The following is a 26,796-nucleotide window of genomic DNA, read 5'->3' as shown; positions in this document are numbered from 1 at the left end:
CTTGTTTTCTTTTCCAACAGTTTCATCACCCACAGCTTATGAATCCATTAAAACCAACAAAAAATAGTTCAGTACCTATTTAATATTAGAGGTGCAGTTAAATTATTGACACTTCACATGACAAAACAGACCAAAATACTGGATATGCAGAGGGAATTTCCCCAGCTGATCACAATAATTGTGATCAATATTTCCAAACAAAGAATTTAAAACAAATATTTGGCATTAGTTCTTATCAGCCAGCATCTTTGAGTTTGCACTAACACAAAAAGAAAATCTGCATCATTCTGAACAAAGTATGAACAAGAATTTAAAATAAATCTTTTGCACTGTATGCAAGAATGAAAACTTTTTATGAAACATGAATACTATAATACATTCTTCTCTTGTATCATTCATGGTTCAACAATCTATTTTTCACTATTTGATTAGTGCTAATTTTTGCACTAATCAAATGGTGAAATGGGAGTAATGGGAGGCTTCACCATTTCTGCACCATTGCAAACTATGCATAAAAAGAGGTTTTACCCCTTTAACTATCACAAGATATCTAACAGGTATCTTGTGATAGTTAAATGTAACCAATTTTATTTTATTTTATTATTTTTTTTAATTTGAGAATAAAATCATATCCTTCCAGATATGACTTTATTCTTAGCTTCTGATCATATCCTTCCTAATTTTCTGAAAATGATGGTACAGTCTTTTCCATATTTGTTTTAATTTACTAAAAACAGTTTGTTTGGCCTATGATACACATCATGAGATGGAACTTTTTATTTTATTATTTTATTTTATTTTTTGTGTGAAATTAGGAGTGTATAAATATCATCATCCAACAACTACAGTTCATCTCTTCACTCACCTGAAGTGTAGGTAGTGGTAAGCATTAACAGATAATATCTGCACCAATGGAATATAACTTGAACTTCTTACTCATCATTCATTATTTCCATTCTTTTTTGTTTTTAACCTGAAGGGAGATTTGGACGAGTGAAGAGATGGAGAGGAGGTACAATGGAAGATGAATGAAAAACAAATAGAGAACCAGAAATTTCAAAAAAAATTGTGGGATAATTTATGTAAATCATAATTAATAAAACACTATTTTCAATTGAACAAAAAATTTTAAAATATTTTTTTTATAATAAAAAAACTACTGTATCTGATATATACCATGCAATATTTCATTTAGGTGTTCAACCAATAAAGGCTTAAAATAAGTAGTTTTGTCTTTATTTTTCTATCCTGTGTTGTTATTGGGGTTTAACAGAGGTTTAATGATGCAAGGGCTGCAGTTGCCATATTGCACCTGTTCATTATCTTATTGATAGAAACTGACATAGTGCATTAATTGAAAACAATCATAAGTGAATTCCTTTTAAGTAACTGTAGAATTCTGCCAAGTTGGAATTGTTTCCTATGAAGTGATGCAGTGTTAGCAGTTCAGAAAAAGTGTCAACAAAGATTTGTCAGCATAGTAATGAGAGCAGTCTATAAGAATGTATTTCATGGTTAACGAGGCATGGAAGTGAACACACTGTGGAGGATCTTCCCCTGAAAGCAGATAGAGATGTGTCAGATGGGTGTGACCAACGTGTTCTAGCAAGAACAACTTCTTCACGTCAATTTTTTCGAAAAGTGGAATTCCACAGTTGTGGGTCAAGTTTAAGTTGTAAGTTTGTTGTTTGTCTGTGATTTCAATAGGTTCTTCCACTAATTGTGGCATGCTTGTTGGATGACAGGCTTATAATCTAAATGTGCAGCCTGTGCTTGTGTACTGGCTGATGGGGAGTTTTGCCTTTTCATTTCTAGGAATTCCAGCATGCCTTACAATTTGCATTGTAGTGCAGTTACTGCATTTAGGGGTCTGTATAAATAATTACCTGTGGTGTTGGGGAAGCACTGATGTAATCAAGGGTTAATTTATTTGTGTACAGTTCAGCAATGTATGAGCTGCATTCTACTAGGAGTAATGTAGGAAAAAACTGGTGCTGCACCTACAGCCATTTCTGCTTTCGATTCATTGGTATTTTTCTATATGCGATGGGAGTTTGGTGTTACATGTCTACACGAAATTTTTTGATATTCATATGTGCTATGGATTGCTTCCCCCAATTTACAAAAATAGTTAGCATTAGTTGAGGCATATGATGCAAAGCAAGCAAGCTTATTAAAAAAACACCTTCCCATTTCACCCATCCGGTCACTCCAAATGTTTGTCTAGTTCAGCCTTGAATTTATTTAAGCTATCAACTTCCACAACAGATGGAAGTCTGTTCCAGCAATCAACTACCCACTGGCTAAAGGCAAACTTCCGCACATCTATTCTACAACTGTCTTTCCTCAATTTCAATCTATGCCTCCTCAGGTTCTTAATCTCAGCAAGTGGGAGTATCCCATCAGCATTGAGCCTGCTCAACCATTCAAGGCCTTATACACCTCAATCAGATCAACTTGCAGGTGCCTAGTCTCCAGATGCTGCAACTGACAGAATTTAAGCCTCTCCTGGTAAGAGAACCCCTTTGTTCCTCTCACCAATCTTGTTGCCCTTCTCTGTACTCGGTCTAGCAACTCCACATACTTCCTAAAATGAGGCCTCCAGACCTGTACGCACTACTCAAGGTGTGGCTTGACCATTGCCTTATACAAAGTTATAATCACCTTGTCTCTGCTAGCAAAATTCCTATATATCATTGACAAAACTCCACGACCTGCTCTGGCAGCCCGTCTGCACTGCTCAGAGAACTTCATATCTGACTGCACAATTACCCCCAGGTCTTTTTCATTCTCTACCTCCCTGAGTGCAGTAACTCACAGTTGGTATGTTTCTCTTGTGTTACTGCTACCCATATGCAATACTTTGCATTTGTCAATATTAAACTTTAGTTGCCACTTCTCAGCCCATCTACCTAACTTTTCTAGATCCTGTTGCAGTAGCATACTGTCTTTACTATCATTAACAACCCTACCAACCTTTGTATCATCTGCAAACTTGGACATTAAGCCTGATATACCTTCATCAATATCATTAATAAATACACAAAACAACAAGGGACCCAGCACCAAAGTGCATTTACAGTACATGGAGGATCTGGTTCAGATGTTTCTTGGAATACATTATCTAGCTGAACATTCCAGAGTTCTATTAGCTCTTGCAACCTTATTCCCACCAGTTTATTTTCTTTAGGCTTATTACTATAGTTCATTTTTAACTGCAGGTCAAAGAAATATAGGATGACTCTGTTAGTTCCAATAGTTAGGAGTAGCAATTTTCTCCTAATGTGAAGCGGTGGTTCATTTGCTTCTATGTATAAGCTTTGAATAGATGTCCAGAATGCTATAAGGGGTGTCTGTAAGGCAGAATGATGAACTGGATAAGCCACTCAATGGCACTCTTTCCCAGCAGAATCATTTAGAGTCCTGTTGAGGTTTAATAAGTATATGGTACAAGTGAAGTAGGGTATAACTATCGGCTTCCCATGTCATAACTGTTATTACTTTAAGGATATTCATCTTTTTCTGGCAGATAGTTCAGATCTTCATCAAGTGTTTCAAGAAGTTTAGATTATTATCCAGAGTTAGACCCAAGAAACACACAATATCAGAGTGCATTACAGGATGAGTTCTCAGTTGTAAATTCAGGTTCAGAATGTCACCTGTGTTTTTTACAAAACTGTACTGCAAAGTTTTCTTTTCAGAGAGGCGACAACCATTCTATGACATCCACTGCTCTATTTTATTGATTGCACATTGGAGCTGTCGTTCAATACAGTTCATGTAAGGCACGAGACAATAAGGTCACCAGCATATAAGTATGTTTAAACAGTAGCAAGAATGTCTTTTGTCATTTGGTTTATTCTGATGGAAAAAAAGTATAGCACTGAGAAAATTATAGTCCCTGTGGGATCCCTTCTTGGTTGAAAGATTGAGAAAGGCCACTTTGATAATGAACTTGAAAGGAATAGGTTGTAGGAAGCTCTGTATTAAGCGACAAATGTCCTTGTAGGCCAAGCATCTTGTTTTCTTTTCCAACAGTTTCATCGCCCACAGCTTATGAATCCATTAAAACCAACAAAAAATCGTTCAGTACCTATTTAAAATTAGAGGTGCAGTTAAATTATTGACACTTCACACGACAAATCTTCACATGATCTCAAAAACAAAAAAATGCCAAGTAGTATCAAATGCAAAAAAAAAGAGGCATTTTTAATATCAAGACATATCATAGCCAGATGTTAATTTTTAATGAAGGTATTCCAGATGTTTGCCTCAACTTGAACAAAAGATCCAAGGAGGACCCGTTTTTTCAAAAACCATATTGATTTTCACTCATTAGTCATTGCAATTCTAGGTACCACTTAAGTCGGTTGTGGATCATTTTTTCCAATGTGTTTCCAAGAGAGTTAGTTAGAGAAATCGGCTGGTAATTCTGGATGTGTTTGGTCTTTTCTTAATCTGGGAACTTTACAACTGAGTGGTGCCAAGCACTCAGTTAGTAATTTTCACAAAGGATTCAGTCAAAGAACATCGAGGAATGAAGAGTGCTTTCATTTAACTTTTGCAGAATGATACAATACATGCCATCCGGACCAGGTGCAGTGTTAACTGAGCTAATTAAGGAATTTTTTTAAATCCAACATAGTAAATAGTTGATTATGTGGTACTGAATGATATGTGCTAAAGTTTATTCTTATTTCTTAGCTAGTACTTTAGTATTTTGAAAAGCTTTATCATAGGCACTGACTGCAGATATTTGGGAGAACATTTCTGTAAAGGCATTTGTAATTTCTTTGGGGGATGATACATCCTGTCCATTCCAAATGAGGATTGGGAGAGAGCCTCGTGGTGACTTTCCATTAAGTTTTTTTAATTATTTTCCAAATCAGTCTGGTATTGGTATCTTTGGTGATAGTGGATGCAAACTTCATCCAAGAATCTTTTCTTGCTTGTCTTCTTATGTGATGTGCTTTGGCCCCAAGTCCCTTGTAGTTGATAAGATTATTAATTTTTGGACATTAGCAGAACAAGCTCTATGCTTTATTTTTTTTTCTCTTTTTTGTATTTGTGTGTTTTCATTTTCCTAAATGTGATTGCAATATAGCAATTTTAGCTGCTGCAGATAGTATTTATTGTGTTAGGTGCTCAGTTATATCATCAATGTGCTGAAATTCAATAACTTTGATATCAAGTACAACATGGGTGGCATATTTATTCCAGTCTGCTTTGGAAAACAATTGAGAAGTGGTTTTTACTGTAAAAGTCATCATGTTCTATATTCCAGGCTAAAGTTTAAAGTAAATACCTTCATATACCCTGTATTTTTTTTGAATCAGACTAAGTCTTTCATCCCAGTGTTTTTGAAAATTTTGATGTAAGTAATATAAGTAATTAACTCCATGATTTAGAAACACTAACTTCAGTGCATTAATAATTGAAAATTTATTATTATTCTTAAAGCTACAATAATCTAAATGCACAAAGTTAAAAACAATCATTAAGGATCCATACTCTATGACTAACATTATTTAAAATAATATATTTGTAAAGTTTGCTGAAAAAAAAAAAAAAAAACATAAGAAAACCAGGGCTTTATATAATGAATGCTAACCTTTAAATCATACTTTCTATGAATTGACAGAGAACTGCTGAAAATGTTCCGCATCACCACAATATAAGTTTCTGCTCCTTCCACCGTCAAGCGATACATGCCAACGTATTGTGGTAATAAAGTTTTCCCATGCCTTTCTACAATGTACTAAAATCAGAAAGGAAAAAAAATAAAAAATACTATCACTTATGCTTCTATATATGTGTGAAATAGAAAAAATAAAATAACAATAATAATACTATTTCTTCTAATCTAACTAACTACAAATGTACAGTGATCTCTGCTATCCCTATCAGAGAAATCAAATTTTGTACTTATTAAAAAATTAATTCAAATTACAATTTACAATGCAATTGTATAAGGCATAGATTGTACACTGTGTGTATCCCTTTAGTTACACTTGACTAAAATTCCAAGCAACATATAATATTCTCAGTTTACTCGACTTTCAAAATCCTCGACCTTCAAGTTTCCTTGACTTTCAAAATCAACACCACAGGTAAAAGAATTAGCTGTTATGCCCAGGAGCAGAAACAGAACAAAACTAGAACAATAAGCTATTCCAGTGATCTTGTTACAGTGTTTGGGTTGAAATAATACAAGATACATTCTTTAGAATAATAAATAAATCAAGTAGATTCCTGAAACTTTGATCTATATACATTAAGTTTTCAATTTTTCATCAATAAAAAACCTTTACTAATAATTCTCAAAAATCATTTCTTGCTAAATCAGGAACATGCTCTAGAAAGAGCATCACTTTAACTTATAGTGACAAGTCATTATAGTTAACCACTTGAAGCATTTATTTTCCTTTAGGATATAACTACTTTCAGTTACAGTTCTAAACTTAACTGTTTTATAACTAACTTAGCATTAGTAGAGGCATAAGGAGCAAGAAAGCAAGCTTATACAGAGTCAGTTAAAAAAAGTGAGACTTCCTATTTCGCCCAGCCATTTTCTCCAAACGTTTGTCCAGTTCTTCCTTGAATTTATTTAAGCTAGCAATTTCCACAATGACAGATGGAAGTTTATTCCAGCAATCAACCACCCGCTGGCTAAAGACAAATTTTTGCACATCTGTTTTACAACTGTCCTCAATTTCAATTTATGCCCCCTCAGTGAGTAATCTGAGCAAGAGGCAGAATCCCATCAGCATTCAAAGCTTTATACCTCAATCAGATCACCTCGCAGGTACCTAGTCTCCAGACACAGCAATTTGCAGAACTTAAACCTACCTTGGTAAGAGCAACCCTTCATTTCCCTCACCAATCTTACTCTTCTCTGTACTCGTTCCAGCAGCTTTACATCCTTACTAAAATGAGGCCCCCAGACCTGTATGCAGTACTCAAAATGCATCCTGACCATTGTCTTATACAAAGGGATAATCATCTCCTTATCCCTGCTAGAAAAATTCCTGTTATCACTGACAAGACCCCTTGAGCTGCTCTGGCAGCCAGTCAGCACAACTCAGAGAACTTCAAATGTGACTCCACATTTACCCCTGGTTCTTTTCATTCTCCACTACCCTGAGTTTAGGTCAGTCAGTATGTTACTCTGGGGGTTACTGCTACCCATATGCAATTCACATTGTCAATTGACAATTTGCATTTGTCAATGTTAAACTTCAGTTGTCACCTCTCAGCTGAATTGCACAACCTTTCCAGATCCTGTTACAGTAGCATACTTCATTACTGTCATTACAACACTGCCAACCTTCATATCATCTACAAACTTGAAAACTCAGCCTGATATACCTTCATCAATATCACTGATAAATACAGAAAATAACAATGGGCCCAACACCGAACCATGTGGGGTGATCTCTACTAATAACATTAGTCCATGAAGAACAGTGTCCATTGATTATCACTCTGTCTTCTCCCACTCAACTATCATTTTATCCATTGTAGCAACTTTCCCTTAATGCCATACTGCTCCAATTTCTACAGTAGTTTTCCATGTGTAACAGTATCAAAAGCTTTACTAAAATCCAAATATATGATATCAAAATTATTTTTTGTATTCAGTTCCTTTGTGACCACATCGTGGTATCCAATCAAATTGGTCAGAAAATATTTCCAATTAACAAACCCGTGCTGTGTCTTAGCTATAACTGCAGTCTTGTCTAGATGAACCTGCAATGCTTCTTTAACCAGTGACTCCATTATTTTCCCTGCAACTGAAGTTAAACTAACAGGTCTGTAATTACTCATGTCACCCTTTGGTCCTCCTTTATGAACTGGGGATACATTTGCACATCTCCAGTCCATGGGGACCTTCCTCCGAAACCAAGGATGCTCCAATAATTATGGCTAAGGGTTTGCTTAATTCCTTTAATAAAACTGGATAGATCCCATTCACCCCAGGTGCCTTTCTTATGTTTAACTTCAACAATTTCTACACCATTTCCTTAAAGAATTCCTACATGTGTAAAAGTAGATGAAAAACTCCTTCAGTTTGTCAGCTACATGAGCAGGATCATCAACAGTTGAACCATCGATATCAAGTGGACCAATCTGATTTAGCCTTAGTATAACATTAACAGAGGCATATGATGCAAGAAAAAAAAAAACCTTATACTGCATTAGTAAAAAAAAAAAAAAAAAAAACCCTTCCCATTTCATCCATCCATTCACTCCAAAAGTTTGTCCAATTATTCCTTGAATTTATTTAAGCTATCAACTTCCACAATGACAGATGGAAGTTTGTTCCAGCAATCAACTACCTGCTGGCTAAAGGCAAATTTCTGTACATCTATGCTACAACTGTCTTTCCTCAATTTCAGTTTATGCCACCTCAGCTTCGTAATCTGAGCAAGCAGAAGAATCCTATCAGTACTGAGCATGCTCAAACCATTCAAGGCCTTATACAACTTAATCAGATCACCTAGCAGGTGCCTAGTCTCCAGACGTTGCAAAATGCAGAACTTAAGCTTCTCCTGGTAAAAGCACCTCTTTGTTCCCCTCACCAGTCTTTGCTGCCTTTCTCTGTACTCATTATAGCAACTTTACATACTTCATAAAATGATACCTCCAGAGGTGTATGCAGAACTCAAGGTGTGGCTTGACCACTGCCTTATAAAAGGGGATAACCACCTTATTATCTCTGCAAGCAAAATTTCTATATATCATTAACAAGACTCCATGAGCTACTCTTGCAGCACTGCTCAGAAAACTTCATATCTGACTGCACAATTACCCTAGGTCTTTTTCATTCTCTACTACCCTAAGTGTTGTACCACACAGCTGGTACATTTCTCTGGGGTTACTGCTACCCATATGCAACCCTTTGCATTTGTCAATGTAAAACTTCAGTTGCCACTTTTCAGCCCATCTGCCCAAATTTTCTAGATCCTCTTGCAGTAGCATACTCTCATTACTGTCATTAACAACCCTGCCAATCTGTGTACCATCTGCAAACTTGACATTAAGCCTGATATACCTTCATAAATATCATTGGTAAGTGTACAACAAGACAGTGGGCACAACACCGAACCCTGGGGGACTCCACTAATAACATTAGTCAACGAGGAGCACTATCTATTGATTTATATGCATCCATGTATGAGATGTATATTGCATTTTGCACCTACATTCCCACATGAGGAATTCTGTAGGTAAGTAGAGGACAGAAGCATATTAAACTCTAACAGATTTTGATTACTCTAACAGATTAAACTCTAAATGATTTTGTAATAACCGAGAGCAAAGTGGAGGAGAAATTGTTGAAGTTAAACCTAAGAAAGACACCTAGGGTGGATGGGATTTATCCAGAGGCAGCAAAGGAAGTAAGCAAACCCCTAACCATAATTATGAGAGCATCCTTGGACTCTAACGGAGGTTCCCACCGACTGGAGATGTGCAAATGTATCTCCAAAGGGGGATCAAAGGGTGACACGTGTAATTACAGACCTGTTATTTTAACTTTTGTTTCTGGGGAAAATAATGAGGTCACTGGTTAAAGAAGCATTGCAGGATCACCTGGCACCTCTGTAGCCAAGTGGGCAGGAGCAGCAGTGCATAGCACACGCTTCTTGATTAGACAGGGGGTTCGAGCCTGTGACTTCCAAATACGGAGGATGCGGAAAGGTCAGAGAAATGACCATCGCATATCCCCGGAGCAATATGGCCTTAGTTGCTAATGCTCCTAAAAACCAAAATAACAACAACAAAAACAGGATCACCTAGACAAAAATCATCCCCCATTACAGGACATTCTGATTTACTGGACCACTATTTCTCTGTATAGTTGTTCATTATGCTCATCAGAATCATTAGACCTATAACACACTCCCCTCCTCTTTGCTCTTCCAGTGCTTATTTCATACCAAACTGACTCAACATTGAACTGTCCACCAATGTCAACTGGATACATTGCCTTAGATTTTATGTGTTTCTTAACTAACAGCATAACCCTTCTTCCCTTCCTATACACATTGTACTCCCCAAATTTCAATTCTACATTCCTTATACCTGTGTGACACCATATCTCTGATATCCCAACAATATCCACATTTGATGTCTTGATCAGCACTTCAAATTCATCAAATTCATTTAATATACTCGAGGAATTGGTGTACATGCAAGTATACATGCACATGTTCTTACTCTTAGTTACCCTAACACAACCCGTGCATTTACTGTTTCATGATGACTCACAGCATTTCTTGAAGCAGTTCATTCCAATAGAAGCACTGCAAGAATCATTTTCACCTTTGCCTGCTGCTACCGTTAATCTATTAATGTAAATCTCCCTAAAGCTAGCAGTTTTCTAACCTACATAACATAAGCAAATATTCTTGCATCCTTTCAATTTAAGTGGATACACTTAAATTGAAATATATAGCCACTTTTTGGCAAATTTAGATGACAAACTACATCCTCGCAGATAGCACAGTAATTTCAAAAGCCATTCTAGACTGGGGTTTGAGAAAAATTTTACCCCATGAGCCTTGTACAATCTCTCCAGGGTTGAAATGATTGATAAGGCTCTCATCATACTCTCTCTCCTATCATGTCTTGGCAGAATTGTAGACACTTTCAAATTCAACCCTAACTTGCAACTTTTTTTCAACATTGACCTGTACTTGTTAACTATATCTGCAGATCTCTTACTCTTAATGTCACTAGTACCAACGTGTACAACAATATCACCCTTTATGCGCTTAAAAGATGATATCTACTCTACATCCTCAATTTTTGCCCCAGGCAGACATACCCTGGTCGTATTCCACCTATACTTTTTACAGAATATATTTGCTATTTCCCTTAACAAATGAGTCACTGACAATAACTAGTTCTGTCCAGTGAATTCTGCTCTGAAGATTGCCGCTGTGTTGTCTGATGCACAAGAGTGAGCTCTGGCATTGAGAGCTTGATGGGCCTCTATTTTAATTCCTTCGAAGGCATCTACCCTACATCTCAAACTCTCATAGACGGCATCAGAACGCTGGGCTGGCGCATAATTTCTTAATTTCTAAAACATTTCTCATTTTGCACATTTTCTTAGACTGTATGCATTGGAGAATCACCCCTTCGGTTGTCCCGAGCCACAGCACTCCTACTGCTTTGTGCACATTGCTTTGCTGCTCTAGTCTGGAGCATGTTTTCCGTTTAAATACTATTTAATTAACAATAAAAATTAATAAAATTAATTGATTAATTGACAATACTATAATAAGCTATCAGATTCCTGCTACGTATTATGCTATCTAGTTTAACATTATACATTACGCTGTCAAGTTCGAGATATACGTTATGCTATTCTGTATCAATGGCAGCAAGTTCCGAACAGTATAAGATTCTACAGATACTACGTAGTAACTTACAAAATCTCTACCTAAATTCAAAATAAACTAAGGAGCATGACTAGAACTGTAAAACTACTTCTAGAAAATAAATTAATGACAATTAAGTCAATAAAACAGCAAAAATTTATCAGACCATTTGCAGGAGCTGAAAAATCTTTTCCTACATGTGGTTAAAAAGCCCTTTTAGCCCCTTCCTTCTAGAGTCTGCATAAGCAAAGAAGTCTTGTTTTTCTTTGCATCCTTTGCTATAATCTGCCTTCGCTTGCTTAATCTCCTTTGTGACTCGATTACAGACTAGCTTGACACTTGATAATTTATATGCATCCAATGCATTTTTCTTCTCTGCCACCAGTCTCATTAGTTCACCCAACATCCGTTTAGGCCTAAACCTTGAACAGTATTTCTCAGTTGGTATGAAAAGCCTAGTAACTTCCAAGATTAATTCCTTGAATGCTTCCCATTTAGAATCTGTTGTCAGTAACATCATCAGTTGATCCCACTGTATAGAATTTAAAAACAGTCTGAGACCACTGTAGTCACCTTTACAAAAGCAAAAACCTTTCCCTTTACCGCTGATGGTAGTTACATCTTTAAGTAAATCCCACATCAGTACACTGTGATCACTGCCACACAGTGGTTCCTTCATCTGCACATTCTTAATGCATTAATAATCACTGCTGATAATCAGATCAAGAATATTACTCCCTCTGGAACTTGCCTCACAAACATGCTGCTGTAGAAAATAGTCATCCAATAAATCCACAAATGTTGTGTTAGTGTGTGAGTGACCAATCCACAAGTTCCAGTCAATATCTGGGAACATTACCAATATAATGAATTTTCTCACAGCATTTACACTTCTGTTTTACTTGACTAGTATAATAATTTATAGCATATAATGAATGATATTACAAACTAAAGGTTATAATGATTTATGCACCAACATTGAGACACGATGATGAAGAGGTTGAAGAAATGTACACCGAAATTGAGAGACTTCTAGATAAGCAGAAAATCCAATACACTATCAATTATGGGGGATGTCAATGCTAAGGTAAGAAAGAGACAAAATAGCACAGAAAGGGAAATTATAGGAAATTTTGGAATTGGTGAAAAAAAATGAGAGGTGAAAGACATGGAATTTGCAGAATCTCAAAGAATGTCAGTAGTGAACACTTTTTTCAAGAACAGGGTGAACAAAAAGTGGACATGGAAGAGTCCAAATGGATTAACCACTAATGAAACTGACTTCATCCTCACTAACAGAAGAAAGATTATGAACAATGTTACCATCCTGAACAAGGTAAATGTTGGAAGTAGTCAAAGAATGGTAAGATGTACACTTGATATAGATGTAAGTTTGTTTGTTATTTAAGAGCATTAGCAACTAAGGCCATATTGCTCCGGGGGGGGGGGGATATGCGGTAGTCATTCCCTGACCTTTCTGCATCCTCCGTATTTGGTGGGCATGGGCTCAAACCCTAGTCTAATCAAGAAGTGTGTGCTACGCACTGCTGCTCCTGCCCACCTGGCTACGTAGGCGGCTCATAGATGTATGAAAAGAAAGGAAAAAACTGACCCAAAGGTCTTTGAGATAACAGAAGAGGGGAAAAAGCAGTATGTACTGGAACTTAATAAAACGTTTAAGCTTCTGCAGACCTCTCAGGACCAAGATATTGACGAGGAATACAATAACTTTCTGAAAGTGATAAAGCCCAAGAAACCCCATAGGTAAAAAGAAATCCAAAAAAGAAAAAAATTAGTCAAGAAACACTTGTCGTGATAAACTGAAGACAGCAAATAAAAAGCAAGATAAATGCTGACAAGGACAAAATTGAGTATACTGAGTTATGCAAAGCCATTAGAAAGAGACTCAGGAGGACATAAGAAGATTTAACACAAGGAAAGTAGAACAAGCATTAAGGGAAAACAAAGGACTTAAATCAGCAGCCATGAGAAGTAATACAGAAAGACAAATGATACTGAAACTGAGAACAGCAATGGTGTACTTATTAAATAGCAGAGAAGGCATAATTCAAATAGGAAGACTACTATAAAGAATTATATAAGGAGCAAGGGAATGATGCCAGCAGCGGGGAAGAAGGATCAGAAATTAGTAACACATACCGATATCCTTCCTGATGAGGCAGAACATGCATTGAAGAAAATGATAAATCAGAAAGCCCCGGGTGAAGATGAAGTTACTGTAGAGTTGTTAAAATTGGGAGAATGAGACATGACACAGAAACTGGCAAGACTCTTTCACAAAATACATTAGGAAAGGCATCACGTCTAAGGAGTGGAATAATGCAATCATAGTTTTCCTGCATAAGAAAGGAGACAAATCAGAAATTGGAAAGTATAGACCAATCAGCTTGTTATCCCACATCTACAAGTTGTTCACAAGGGTCATTACTAACAGATTAGAAAGAACACTTGATGAGAATCAACCGAAAGAGCAAGCTGGTTTGGGACAAGATTCTCAACTATGGATCACCTTTACATAATATCACAGATAATGGAGAAAGCAAATAAATACAAAACAGCATTATGCCTGGCCTTTGTGGATTATGAAAAGGAATTTGACTCCGTATAGCAATGTTTTTGGCACTGGAAAGACAAGGCATAGATATCCCATACATTATGATTTTGAAGAAAATATATGAGAATGCTATCTCCTTTATTAGACTAGACAAAGACAGTAGCAAATTTAATATTGAGAAAGGAGTTCAACAAGGATACACAATATCTCCGAAACTGTTTAGTGCTGCCCTTGAAGCTTTCAGAAGATTGGACTGATCACAGAAAGAAGTCAACGGGAATGGAGAGTACCTAAACCATTTACGATTTGCAAATGACATTGTGATCATAAGCCACAATCCCAAAGAATTATAGGAAAATCTTAATCAGTTATGCATATATGGTTATTCATATATAGTAAACTAAAGTTATGCATATATAGTAAACTAAAGTAATGATGAACAAGAATGCCACAGGAAGGGATATAATCATTGAAGGAGCAGTAATTGAAAAGGGGTGCCTCCGTAGCCAGGTGAGCAGGAGCAGCACAGCGCAGTACAAGCTTCTTGATTAGACTGGGGTTCGAGCCTGTGCCCACCAAATACGGAGGATGTGGAAAGGTCAGGGAATGACCACCACATATCCCCGGAGCAATATGGCCTTAGTTGCTAATGCTCCTAAAAACCAAATAACAAACAAACAAATTGAAAAGGTGGATTCATATACTTATCTGGGATAAGTCATTAGCTGTAATAATGATAAATGGCTGGAAGTAAAGAGAAGGATAAATTGCAGATGGATGGCATTCAGGAAATATAGTCACATAGTGAGGAGGAATATCTCAATTTGTCTGAAACGTAAAATAATGAACCAATGTTCGGAACATTGATGTTCGGAAGTGAAACTTCGGCACTTACTAAAAGAATGGAAGAGAAGCTGAAAACTACACAGTGAAGAATGTAACAAATTATATTAAGAATCAGACTGTTCGATAAGAAGAGAAACACATGGATTAGGCAGAAAACACAAATAAAGGACATTCTTATCAAAACTAAAGAACTGAAATGGACTTGGGCAGGACACAGCTCGAATACATGATGACAGCTGGACTAAGAAAATAACAAAAATGGTACCCAAGAGGAGCTAAAAGAAAACCTGGAAGACAACAATGGAGATGGACAGATGAAATTCACGAGGTTGTGGGTAGTAAATGGATGGCCATTGCACAAAACAGAAGGAACTGCAAAGTTGCTGGAGAGGCCTTCATCCTGCAGTGGATTGAAAATGGCTGATGATGAATGAATGAATGATATAAATTATTATACCATTCAACCATAATAATAACTGTCTTTGTATTTAATATAAGCACCTTTACAGGTAATTTTTCACATTAATGGAGTTAGTTTAAATGTGAATATTTCTTATTTAGATTAATGCCATAAAAAGTTTGTATTTTAACCTTTCAGGCTGTAACCAACAGTTTCTCTTTTCCTTTTTTACCTGAGGCACGTTATTGGTGAGCAACTTTGTTTCAAACAATACCAATACATAAAGCTTAACTTTATAACCATTAATGAAAAAACAACACTCATCAGTATCTAAATTCAATTATAATCTTATTTCCATTAGCAAACATATTTAAGCCATAACAAATACCATGCAGAATCACTACACAGTAGCAATTCAATAATCAATGAAATTGAAACTGCGTTCTAATAATTTCTATCAAATCAAACTAACTCTGCTAATAAGTAAATTTATCATATTGTGAAGGCACTTCGATACGCGTTACCTTGGTGCAAAACAAAAAAGCACCACTCCAATGAAGTAGATTGCTATTTATTTAAAATGCATATCATTCCCATACCCTTTTGGGGGAATGGCATACATTTATGGTATACATCAGTGGGAAAGTAGGCACCATAAGTGAAACTTTGACCTGGCAACCCAGTGATGAGAAATGCCCACAATATGTGAGATGCTTGACAGCATGAAAATTTAAAAAGCTCTACAAATTTATGGCAAAGGCCTCATGCTACAGGAGCTAAAGAATGCTCTGTGAATAGGGCATACCTTAGTAAATTAAGTCTGCTATTAATTGCAATTTCATATAAGTTCTAATATAAGTTCACAATAAAAAGCACTGCTTCGATAGAGAAGTTTATTGCTGTTTATTTAAATGAATGTCCTTCTCCATATTACAGTTTCAACTATTTTCTATACCATCATCCATCTCACATGCTGTGAATATTTCTAATTATCAGGTCATTTACTTAAGGTGTGCCTGTTTCCCCACTGCCTGTTACTTCCACTTCCTATCAAATTAGGGTTATCCTGGTAGTGGCATAACTTCATCCAATAGGCCCATCAACAAAACACGGTGTTTTGTGGCATACTGGCCAAACTTCAAGAGAGCATTCTAGAGGTGATTTGGAACAAAAAATGCCGTACATGCCATAGGTTTATTTGACACTGTTATTGAGTTAAGTGCTAGTTTAGGGTAGTAAGCAGTACTGCTGTAACTGCACAATTCTGTCTTGTAAATTTTAACTAATGTGGTTGGGCTGCATTACAGAGCCATTCAAAAAGCTGCAAACATTTAAAAACAGAGTTGCTGACATATATTTTGTATATAGTTTCTGTACTGGAAAATGGTAGGGCTGCTGCATCAGAATACCAGCAACAATACTGACATTATAGGATTCCACACTGCAACACATTTCAAAATATACACAAAACATTCAGAGAGGCTGGTTCCTTTCCAAAAGCATATGCAGAATACAAGCAATAACAGCTTGTAGATGGTGTGTTGGATGCAATGCAGTGAAGTCCACATGTAAATGTAAGCAGAATTTCCACAATGACTAGTATTGCATCGATATATATATATGGATATATATTTATACAATAATGAGTTTTATCTGTATTATCTATAGAATACAACACTTCTTACCATGAGATTACACTAAGTATGTACACTTTTGTGAATGACTGCAAGCACTGCTATAAATGCTACCTGATATTCTGTTCATGTTGAAGATCAATTTATCCATGATGCTATTAAAAACACAAGGAATTCACACTCTTGGAAACAAAAAATCCCACACAAAATAGCAGAATGTAATTTTCAACACCTATTTTCAATAAACGTTTAGTGGACATTATTTGGCAACTACTACTTGGACCACATTTTACTGAGGGACATTTAACAACTGTGTACAACAGGAGTTTTCTGGAAGAACTACTGTATTTTGAGAATATGCCTTTTGCAACATAAGGAGAAATTTGGATACATGATGGAGCACCACTAATTTCAACAAAGAAGCTGCAGTTGAACAAAAATTATCAAGGAAAATGGATAGGTAGCGGTGGACCAGTAGCATGGCCAGTTCAGTCACACTTACACCTATCGTGTGTTAATCACCAGTGTGAGATCAGTGACAATTGCTCTCTCTACCTTTCTAAATACACAATCTTACTTGAGTAGTTTTTGAGTCACGATATTGTTTATACAGAGTAATTACAGGAAATATACTGAAAGATGAGGTGTAACCATTTGGGCTACTATTTCTGTCTTCCACTTTGTGTAAAAAATGTGGTTCCCATGAGACACCTGAGAATTTTGCTACAGTACACATTAATACTCTGATAGGTTATATACAGTTTATTTTATGTTAATTATTACATAAAATGGTTTCTTTCAAGAAAAAAATAGTTTCTTTGAGTGACTGCGACAATATACTCAATAGATATTCTATCGTGGTGTATGAAGTGTTAAAATCATTTCTTGACGAATATCACCAAATATCAATGCTGAAACAGTTTCCTACCATATGTTTTTTCAGAGATACTAATAGAAGGAGCAAGGATAAGGCTATGGTGGGCAGCACCTCCCATCTGACTACCATCATGTGCAGACAGCAGTGTAGAATGCTGCATTGCTGATATACATGAAAAAAAAAATAAGTTTTTTGGATATGACTGTTAGACCATACACAGCTAACAGATGCAATGAATTTCTGTAGGTTTATTAGTCCCTTTGGCATGCTGCTGTCATGCCAAAGGGACTGTACACACCACATTTGTTCATTTGCCAATCTGCTTGTTATGCAAGCTGAAAAACATGGAATAACTCACATGAAAAAAAACCTACTCCTTCCACTTCAGATCAGCGAAAAGAACCGACTGAATAGGCCCTTAAGAAATCCTCCAATCTCTGACAGGATTCAAAACTACCATCTTGTCACAAAGGAAAACTTTGCCATGCAGAAATTGGATAACTGTATGCAACTCATTCATTTGTCTGTTTAAAGTAGGGTAAACATTTTTGTTTAGTCACCTAATTCAACCAAGGTGTACTGTAATAAGAAAAACATTGCATATGTACCTTTATTTGTATGATGTTTCAGTATTGAGGAATACACAGTTTCACCCTAACAATGTTACCTTACTTTTCAAATAGTTCTGAGAGATGTAAAAAATATAGTTAAAAAATGTAGTCTGCATTGAATTAGAACTTTTGAAGCTAACAGAAAAATATGTTAGTACTGATGCTTTAACTAAAATAGAATGACTAACAAGTTTCTGATCCAGTGTTTACTAAAAATATTTTTAAAAAAAATCTTGTTACTAAATTACTTATTTAATTTTTTTTTTTTTTTTTTTAAATTCCAAGAACAGGTTTTTTGCCTATTTATTTATAAGGATTTTGTTCAAAGTAGGTAATTTAGTCAAAAATACTGATTAAATGACCAACTAAGTTATACAAATGAAAAAAGATTAATATCTCACCTAACAAAGGATACAAAAAAAATTCATTTTAACTAGTTACATTTTGAATTGTTTTTCAATACAAAAATAATTTTGCACTGAAGTTTAACATTTGTTTTCAGAAACTAAGTTATACAAATGAAAGATTAATATCTCACCTAACAAAGGATACAAAAAAAATTCATTTTAACTAGTTACATTTTGAATGGTTTTTCAATACAAAAATAATTTTGCACTGAAGTTTAACATTTGTTTTCAGAATAACTTAAAATATTTCTTCACAACGTGAAATGAAAAAACAGAATTAAGCTCTTTACTAACACTATTAACTACTGTACTTACAATTTGCATCTGAAATATATACTTACAGGATGATACTGTTTCAATAAACTATGCATTTGCTCTACTTCTTCACTCTGAAGTGTCTTCATGATAAACATCCTGTTATAAGATTGATAAAATTTAGCACCACTCCTACCAGGTGAACTGATTGACAATGGTTGTGACTTTGTAAGTGAATTCTGAAAAAATTAAGAAAGTGAAAATACAATCTTATGAAGCATTACGGCTAATGCTTCATATGCTTTACAAAATTAAATGAATTTTAAATCTAATTAAATGAAATTCAAATGAACACTTTTTACTTCATGAAAATAATTTAAATTATTATAGGTGCAGCAAAAAAAAAAAAAAACCTTTTTACAGCACACTCAAATTGTGAAAATGTGATTTAAGACAACATCAGAAAAAACCTTGTTGCCAACAAGTTCATTATACAGGTTAGTGAAGTCCAACCTATGCACACATTAAAATATGAATCTCAAAATTACAAAATAGCAATGCTATTTGGGATTTTCAAAATTGTGAAAAATAGGACTTCCTCATCCTCTCTTAAGATTTTTTAGAATGTGGCAACACAGATGGCAGATTCTTTTCAGAAATTCCATGTTGTAAAATGTGTTCCCCCCCCAATCAATTTCCGATAGCCGACAACAATCTTCTCTGGGCCCTGGTGAAATAAATATCGCAGAGAATATCACCACCTTTTGTTTGAGGTTCTCTGCGATACGAAAGATTTCATCTAGTTCTTTTACCATTATCTGTTTCGCGGTAACATTTTCATCTGGCTCATTTAAAAATTTGAATTTTTAAATTCAAATTTTTAAATGCATGTGTGCATTAACTTTATTAGCGGGAGACAAACAAGCAACACGTCTTCTTCCGATGGTTGATGGAATACACCAAAGCGGGCAAGCAGGCAGACGTTTGGTTATTGCCTGTCCGACTTGCGGTAAGCTTAACACGCAATTCAAATTCTTTTCAACTGATCACATAAAAAAAAAGGTTGCGTTAACTGGAAATTTGCATCATGTAAAGTGAAAAGTGGTATCATTTTTTCAAACAGCAGTAACTGAAAAACGTGTTAATCAAACTCGCATTATGCGAGGCCTGGCTGTGTGTGTGTGTGTGTGTGTGTGTGTGTGTGTATATATATATAAAATATATATACAGTAGACTCTCGATTTTCCGGGATAGATGGTAAAAAACAAATCCCGGATAATCGATTTATCGGTTAATCCAAAAATACAAAAGTCCCCGACATATGTAAGAGATACGTTCTAGGACTTCTTACTTTGTTGAGTTTTATGTAACTCGGAAATGACTAATAACATATTGCTACTATATTATTATTGACAAATCTGAATTCTGCACGATACTTGTTAATGTTTTGGCCATTTTGATATATCCTTATTATAATGATTCCTTAGAGATTTAACAGATGCACCATTTTCAAACTTTTGAATAATTTCAAGTTTTTGTTTAACTGAAAACGCAACTCTTTTACATTTACCCATCATCTTCGCGATTTCTAAAAAAAAAACTATAAAAAAAAATTCTGACATCCCTGACAAATAATGAAACAAAATTTGTCCTTTTGCGCTGCAACGGAACACAACAATCGATGTGACGCACTAAAACAAACTAAACATTTGGTCTCTCTTCTTTTTTTATTTGAGCGGCAGGTGTGAAGGTACATTAATCTCCTAATGACGACTTATAATGCCACTTGTCGCTTATTTACGACTTGCAAAATATCTGTTTATACCTATTCTAGTTATTACTTGAATTTTTTTGATTTCTAGTTGATTTTTTTTTTTTTTTTAATTTGGAGTCTTGAAGTGTCCTGGTTAATCGAGAGTCTGCTATATATATATAATATTGATAAAAATAATCAGGTTACTGAATGACAAAGTAAGCAAGCAAAGTATTAAAACAAAATTATTAAACTGTGTCATGGATGCTGGGTACTTCTAGTTAAAGTAGAGAAACACCAGCAACCATAATGAAATATAGACAAATGTTTATATTCAGCGTATAGGGAAGGGATGCTATATTATAAAATTCAAAAAACTTATCAACTACAACTTTGATACAAACAACATATTTACTATTTGAGCCCACAGATTGGCAATGCATGGGGGTATTGTGTTCTGTTATGTCCCTTTTTTTTTTTTTTTTTTTTTTAACATTTAGTCAATAACAATACCAATACTGACTAAAACCTATGAGGCATTTGTCCAGGGACCAGCCATGGTACGGGCTTAGCAACCTGGACTATCCGAGCACAACTATATTACTCTTCTTCAAATTGCTTTCTACTATCCTTAATTACTACATTTTATTTCTCGTGCGCAATTAGGCTGGCCGAAAGCAATATCGAGATGCAATTCCTCTGCTATTATTTCTTTTTTCTTCTGATACAAAGTTTAGTGTCTTTTCTACACTACTTTGTCAGTCATAGTCTTCCTTTTCTGGCACTTTGCCTCATTTGTTTATTTACCTACTTCTCCGTAACACAGAACGGTACACTCTGACGACTCCATCTCTACCCCTTCACATGTGGTTACTTCAACTGATATAAACATTCTGGACAGAGATCTATCAGCTTTATTCCTTGGGTCTCCAAATGTTGCTCTGTAAACACCATATGCAGCTATTTCACCCATTCTGGTCCAAACACACAGTAAGTTGGTCTCAACCTACTGCAACAGGATCTGGAAAGGTTGAGCAGATGGGCTGAGAGGTGGCAAATGAAGTTTAACATTGACAAATGTAAAGTACTACGTATGGGAAACAGCAACCCCAGAGCAATGTATCAACTCTGTGGTACTACACTGACAGTGGTAGAGAATGAAAGGGACCTGGGGGTGGTTGTGCAGGCAGATATGAAGTTCTCTGAGCAGTGCAGATGGGCTGTAAGAGTAGCTCATGGTGTATTGTCAATGATATATAGGAATTTTTCTAGCAGGGATAGGGAGGTGATTATTCCCTTGTATAAGGCAATGGTCAGGCCACACCTAGAGTACTGTATACTCTAGATATGGGAGGTCTGGAGGCCTCATTTCAAGAAGGATGTAGGGATGCTGGAACGAGTACAGAGAAGGACAACAAGATTGGTGAATGGAACAAAGGGGTGCTCTTACGAAGAAAGGCTTAAGTTTTGCAAATTACGGTGTCTGAAGACTAGGCACCAGCAAGGTGATCTGATTGATTTTTATAAAGCCTTGAATGGTTTGAGCATGCTCAATGCTGATGGGATTTTTCCTCTTGCTCAGAAAAATCACTTGAGAGGGCATAAATTTAAATTGAGGAAAGACAGATGTAGGATAGACGTGAGGAAATTTGCCTTTAGCCAGCGGGTGGCCGGTTGGTGGAACAGACTTCCATCCCTTGTCGTGGAAGTTGATAGCCTAAATAAGTTTAAGGCTCAGCTGGACAGGTATTTCGAATGAACAGAGGGGTGAAGTGGAAGTGGTTATTTTTTATTTATTTATTTATTTTTATTTATTTATTTTTTTTTTTTTGGCTGATGCTGCATAAGCTTGCTTTCTTGCATCAAATGCCTCTACTAATGCTAATGCTAAGTTGGCTTTAACCTGACTTTATCCTGTTATCTACAGTTACTTTTTTAATTTTTGTAATGTATTGGTCTTTTTTGATTTCAAAATTTTTATTCTTCTTCTTTTTGCTTTAACAAAGTTTTATTGGCATTATTTTAGCTAATTTTTTTTTTTTTTGGTTTTGTTTGAAATGTAAATTTTATTCCTTTCTTTTTGGTCTCTGTCAGGTTGGCTATGATTTATACATTTCACACATATACGTCATAACAGAAACAGAAACCCTGCTTGTGGTGGCTCCTACAGTTTTGGTTGCTGACCCTTTGAAGAAGTAGTTAAAGCCCTAGGACCCACTACTTTAGGTAACATTGTTATTATTTTTATGTTAATCAATTTATTTCAGATTATTTCCTTCACCTTACAGGCCTTCTCAATTTTTCCATGGTAATTACAATTGATAGGTCAGTATCCTTTCCCTATACACTGAATATAAACATTTGTCTATATCAGGGGTGGCCAACGAGTCGATCGTGGATTTAATTTCGGTTTATCACGACGAATTTTAAATATACAGTCATTCCCTCAATTTGTGCACCTTGTGCAATGAAATTTTTGAGATAATAGATCGCGGCAAATTTTGAAGGAAAAAAGTAGATCGCATCACAAATTAAGCTGTGATATATATATATATATATATATATATATATGGCAGTAAGATGTAGCTACAAACATATCTGTATCAAACACGGGACCTTTTCACCTTTTTTCTTGTATTCAGCTTCGGAAGCAGCTCTTTTCACCATCCAATAATAATCAACTAACATGGCAGTGTTCCATTTGCTTTTGTATCTTTGTTCCATCTCTGCGATATCTTGATGGAAGTGCTCACAATGTTCATCACTGATGGCACCGCAGTTTGATGGGAAGAAATCCAGGTGCGAGTGCATGAAATGCATCTTCAATGACATGTTGCACCCCAGTTTTTCGTAAGAAATAATGAGATCTGCCACAGCTGCCTGTAGTTTCCAGCTTTGACATTTCCTAGAAAACCAGTCAAAACATTTCAAAAGGCTTTCCACACTGATTTCTTACTATCACTAAGGGCACATTCAAAGTGTTCGTCTTTGAAAAGTTGCCTTATTTGTGGACCAATGAATTAACGCCTGCCTTAATCTTCTCTGTACTAAGTCTTGGGAATTTCTCTTGCAAGTATGTGAATGCCGGACCGCTCACTTCCAAAGCCTTAATGAAATTTTTGCATGAGCTGCAGTTTGGTGTGGAGTGGTGGAAACAAATCTTTATTTGGATCTACCAGAGATTCAAAGGCTACATTCTTCATTCCGGGTGTTAATGATTTCATTGAGGCTAATTCCTCTTCTCGTAGTGTTCATATGTATCTATTAAATTTAAAATAAAATTGTCTTTAAATTTTTACAGTATGTGTTTCCATCTCTTATCTGTGTTTCCAACTAATTGCAGACAGTTCATAACAGATGGCAGCATGCAGAGAGCTTTGAAAATGCAAGGAGGTAATGGAACTGATCAACCTCAATTGTCTGATATGAGATTATAAATGGCAAAACGGAGGAAAATCCAAGAAATTCTTTTCCGGAAGCTGATAAAATTAAATCATGTGATACATAAATAGATGTATATGTCACTGCATAAAAACAAAAAAAAAAAAAAAAAAGTAACGAAAAGTGTTTTTTATGTTTTCTATATTTCTGATTTGATTTGATTTATAATAATTTCAGTCCAATGATGGGCAAGCAAGTCAAAATAAGATTTTAGAAAGCATTTATATATCAAGTTTTCATTTCTACAAACTTCAAAATTCCATGGAAAAAACTTTCTTCACAAAGCCTGATGCAATTCACTATCCAGAGCCCACACGTTCAACAAAACTCACCCATAAAAGAGTTAATCCAATAAGTTGTGTTGTTTAAAAAGTGGTGAGGTTATTCAATAACTGAAATATTATAGAAGAGAATATGACACCTTAGTTTCCAAAGTTTATATTAACAGCCTGCATTCCCTTTCTTCACTTTGAGTAACTGAATTTATTAACATAAACATTCATTTGCATCCCTTCTCTTCCAAGGGAAAGTGCCCAAAATTTCGAAAACCACTGCAGCAACTGCATTGCCTGCAAGGTATAGATGTCTACTTTACCAGCTTTTATTGCAAAATTACTATTTATTTTTATTATTATTTTATTTTTTTTTTAAATATCTATTATCCTTGGGGGACATGACCATACCTGCATTATATCCAGTATCATTCACTATGCCAGTGGAGTAATGAATGGCAATTACATAACATTTTAAAGATGTTTAAAAAAAAAAAAAAAAAAATCATATTTTCTAGGATATTTATGAAACCACACTAATGAAGTTAACCACATCCACTGGCTAGAGGCCTAATAGAAGATCCCCATCACCACAACGCAGGGCCTTTGAAACCTTTCCACATACCACTATTCAATGAATGGGAAGTTGATTCGATCACATACACCAAAGCATATAAAAGCAAAGTTTTTATTTGAAAAGGCTGCTCACAATTAAGAATGATCGTAATTTTTCGTGAACAACTATACTTCTTGCTATTTCTAGCTGAGCTGCAGAATTTAAGAACAAACCAAGCTGCATCACATAGCAGCTGTACAGTTCACTCATGAATGAGGTGTGACCTTGGCAGCTGGTCAAATTGATGCCTGTTCAGTTTTGTCTACCTAACAATGGACATGACACAACAGGGACAAAGTGCTAATCTAAATTTTGTCACTGTCTCAAGAAAACATTCACTAAAGTATATGAAATATCCGGCAAACGCAAGCCTCTTTTAACATGGTTCAGCTTATGGTGAACATAAGCTCCATATAGCACAGTTCACAGGTGATTTAGAACATTTAAAGTTTGTTGCGATTCAATTACAAAAATCGGCAGTTGTCCTGAAGCTACAGCCACTGCTGTCAGAAACCATAAACACTACTTCTGTAATTGTGAGAGATCATAGTATAACAGTGAGGCAACTGGCAGAGATGTTACGAATATCAGTAGGAAGCATGGATGGTATTCTCCACGACTATTTTCATGACGTATTTGTGCACACTGGGTTCCAAGACTTCATTAAAAATATACCAGGAAGATTCCCAGTTGGATGAATAATGAAATTATCATATTACTTGCGCAGAAAAAGATGGTATGGAAAAGTTACAAAGCAATAAAAAGTACTGAAGCCTATAACAGCTACAAAGTGATCTGTAATAGTTCCACAGAAAAAGTTAGGCTGGTAAAGGCAGATTATGAGAAATTGCTGGCAAAAAGTGGAGATAAGGAATTCTTCACATATATAAATGCAAAGAAGAGAAGGACAAACCAGACTGGACCTTTATATAATGAATGTGAAATAGTATTAGATACCCCAGCTGAAGTTGCAGATGAACTCAGTAGTTATTTTGTATCGATATTTATGAAAAGAAAAAACCTTTATGTCAAAGAGAAATTATGGGAGTGAAGTTGAAAAATATTTAATTAATGATATTGAAATTTCACGATTATTTAATGAAAAAACTTTCGAGCCTACAGGCCAGTAAGGCTCCTGGGGTTGATGGCATATACCCTATTATTGTGGATTATTGTGTGACATTGTCACACAATAATCCACAATAATAATGAATCCAGAGTGCACAGGCCTCTTTAATCATATGACATATACCCTATAATCTTAAGGAAGGCAGCAAGTAAGTGCATTGAACCACTGAAGCTAATTATGAGAGCATCACTGGACTCAGGGGTGATTCTTTGGATTGGAAAAGTGCCAATGTATCTCCAATACATAAGGGTGTTTCTAAGAGTGAAGTGGGAAATTACTGGCTGGTCAGTCTAACTTCAGCAACAGGGAAAATTATGGAGGCAATGATCACGGGTGGAATTCAGGATCATTTAGATAGAAATGGAATTCTGAAGGATATCCAGCATGGTTTTGTAAAGGGAAAATGATGTTTAACTAATCTGGTTAGCTATTTTGACAGGGTCACTCAAGAGCTGGATTAGGGAATAATTTTGACACTGTTTATTTTGATTTCAGCAAAACCTTTGACTCAGTCACACATGAGAGGTTACTTTATAAGCTGTAACAGGTTGGAATCACAGGGAAAATGCTTAGATGGATAGCAGGAGGCA

At 35.6% G+C, this 26,796-nt stretch overlaps 1 protein-coding gene across 2 annotated transcripts in view; it reads right to left on the bottom strand.

Moving 5' to 3' along the window:
- The window catches only part of LOC150090764 (phosphatidylinositol 5-phosphate 4-kinase type-2 alpha-like), a 148,867-nt gene that overhangs the window by 52,200 nt on the left and 69,871 nt on the right, over positions 1-26,796 (bottom strand). For both annotated transcript variants that reach the window (XM_090379979.1, XM_090379969.1), the window contains exons 4-5: positions 19,082-19,234; positions 5,612-5,758 (exon numbers count right to left, since the gene is read on the bottom strand). In XM_090379979.1, coding sequence (XP_090236105.1) covers positions 5,612-5,758; positions 19,082-19,234 — 300 coding nt within the window. The remainder of the gene's footprint in view (positions 1-5,611; positions 5,759-19,081; positions 19,235-26,796) is intronic.

The sequence above is a fragment of the Mastigoproctus giganteus genome, chromosome 1, assembly GCF_048544385.1.
Source record: "Mastigoproctus giganteus isolate SK-2022 chromosome 1, ASM4854438v1, whole genome shotgun sequence".
NCBI classification, from domain to species: Eukaryota; Metazoa; Arthropoda; class Arachnida; order Uropygi; family Thelyphonidae; genus Mastigoproctus; species Mastigoproctus giganteus.
Note: the sequence above shows the minus strand (reverse complement) of the source record. Positions and strands in the feature narration are given on the sequence as shown.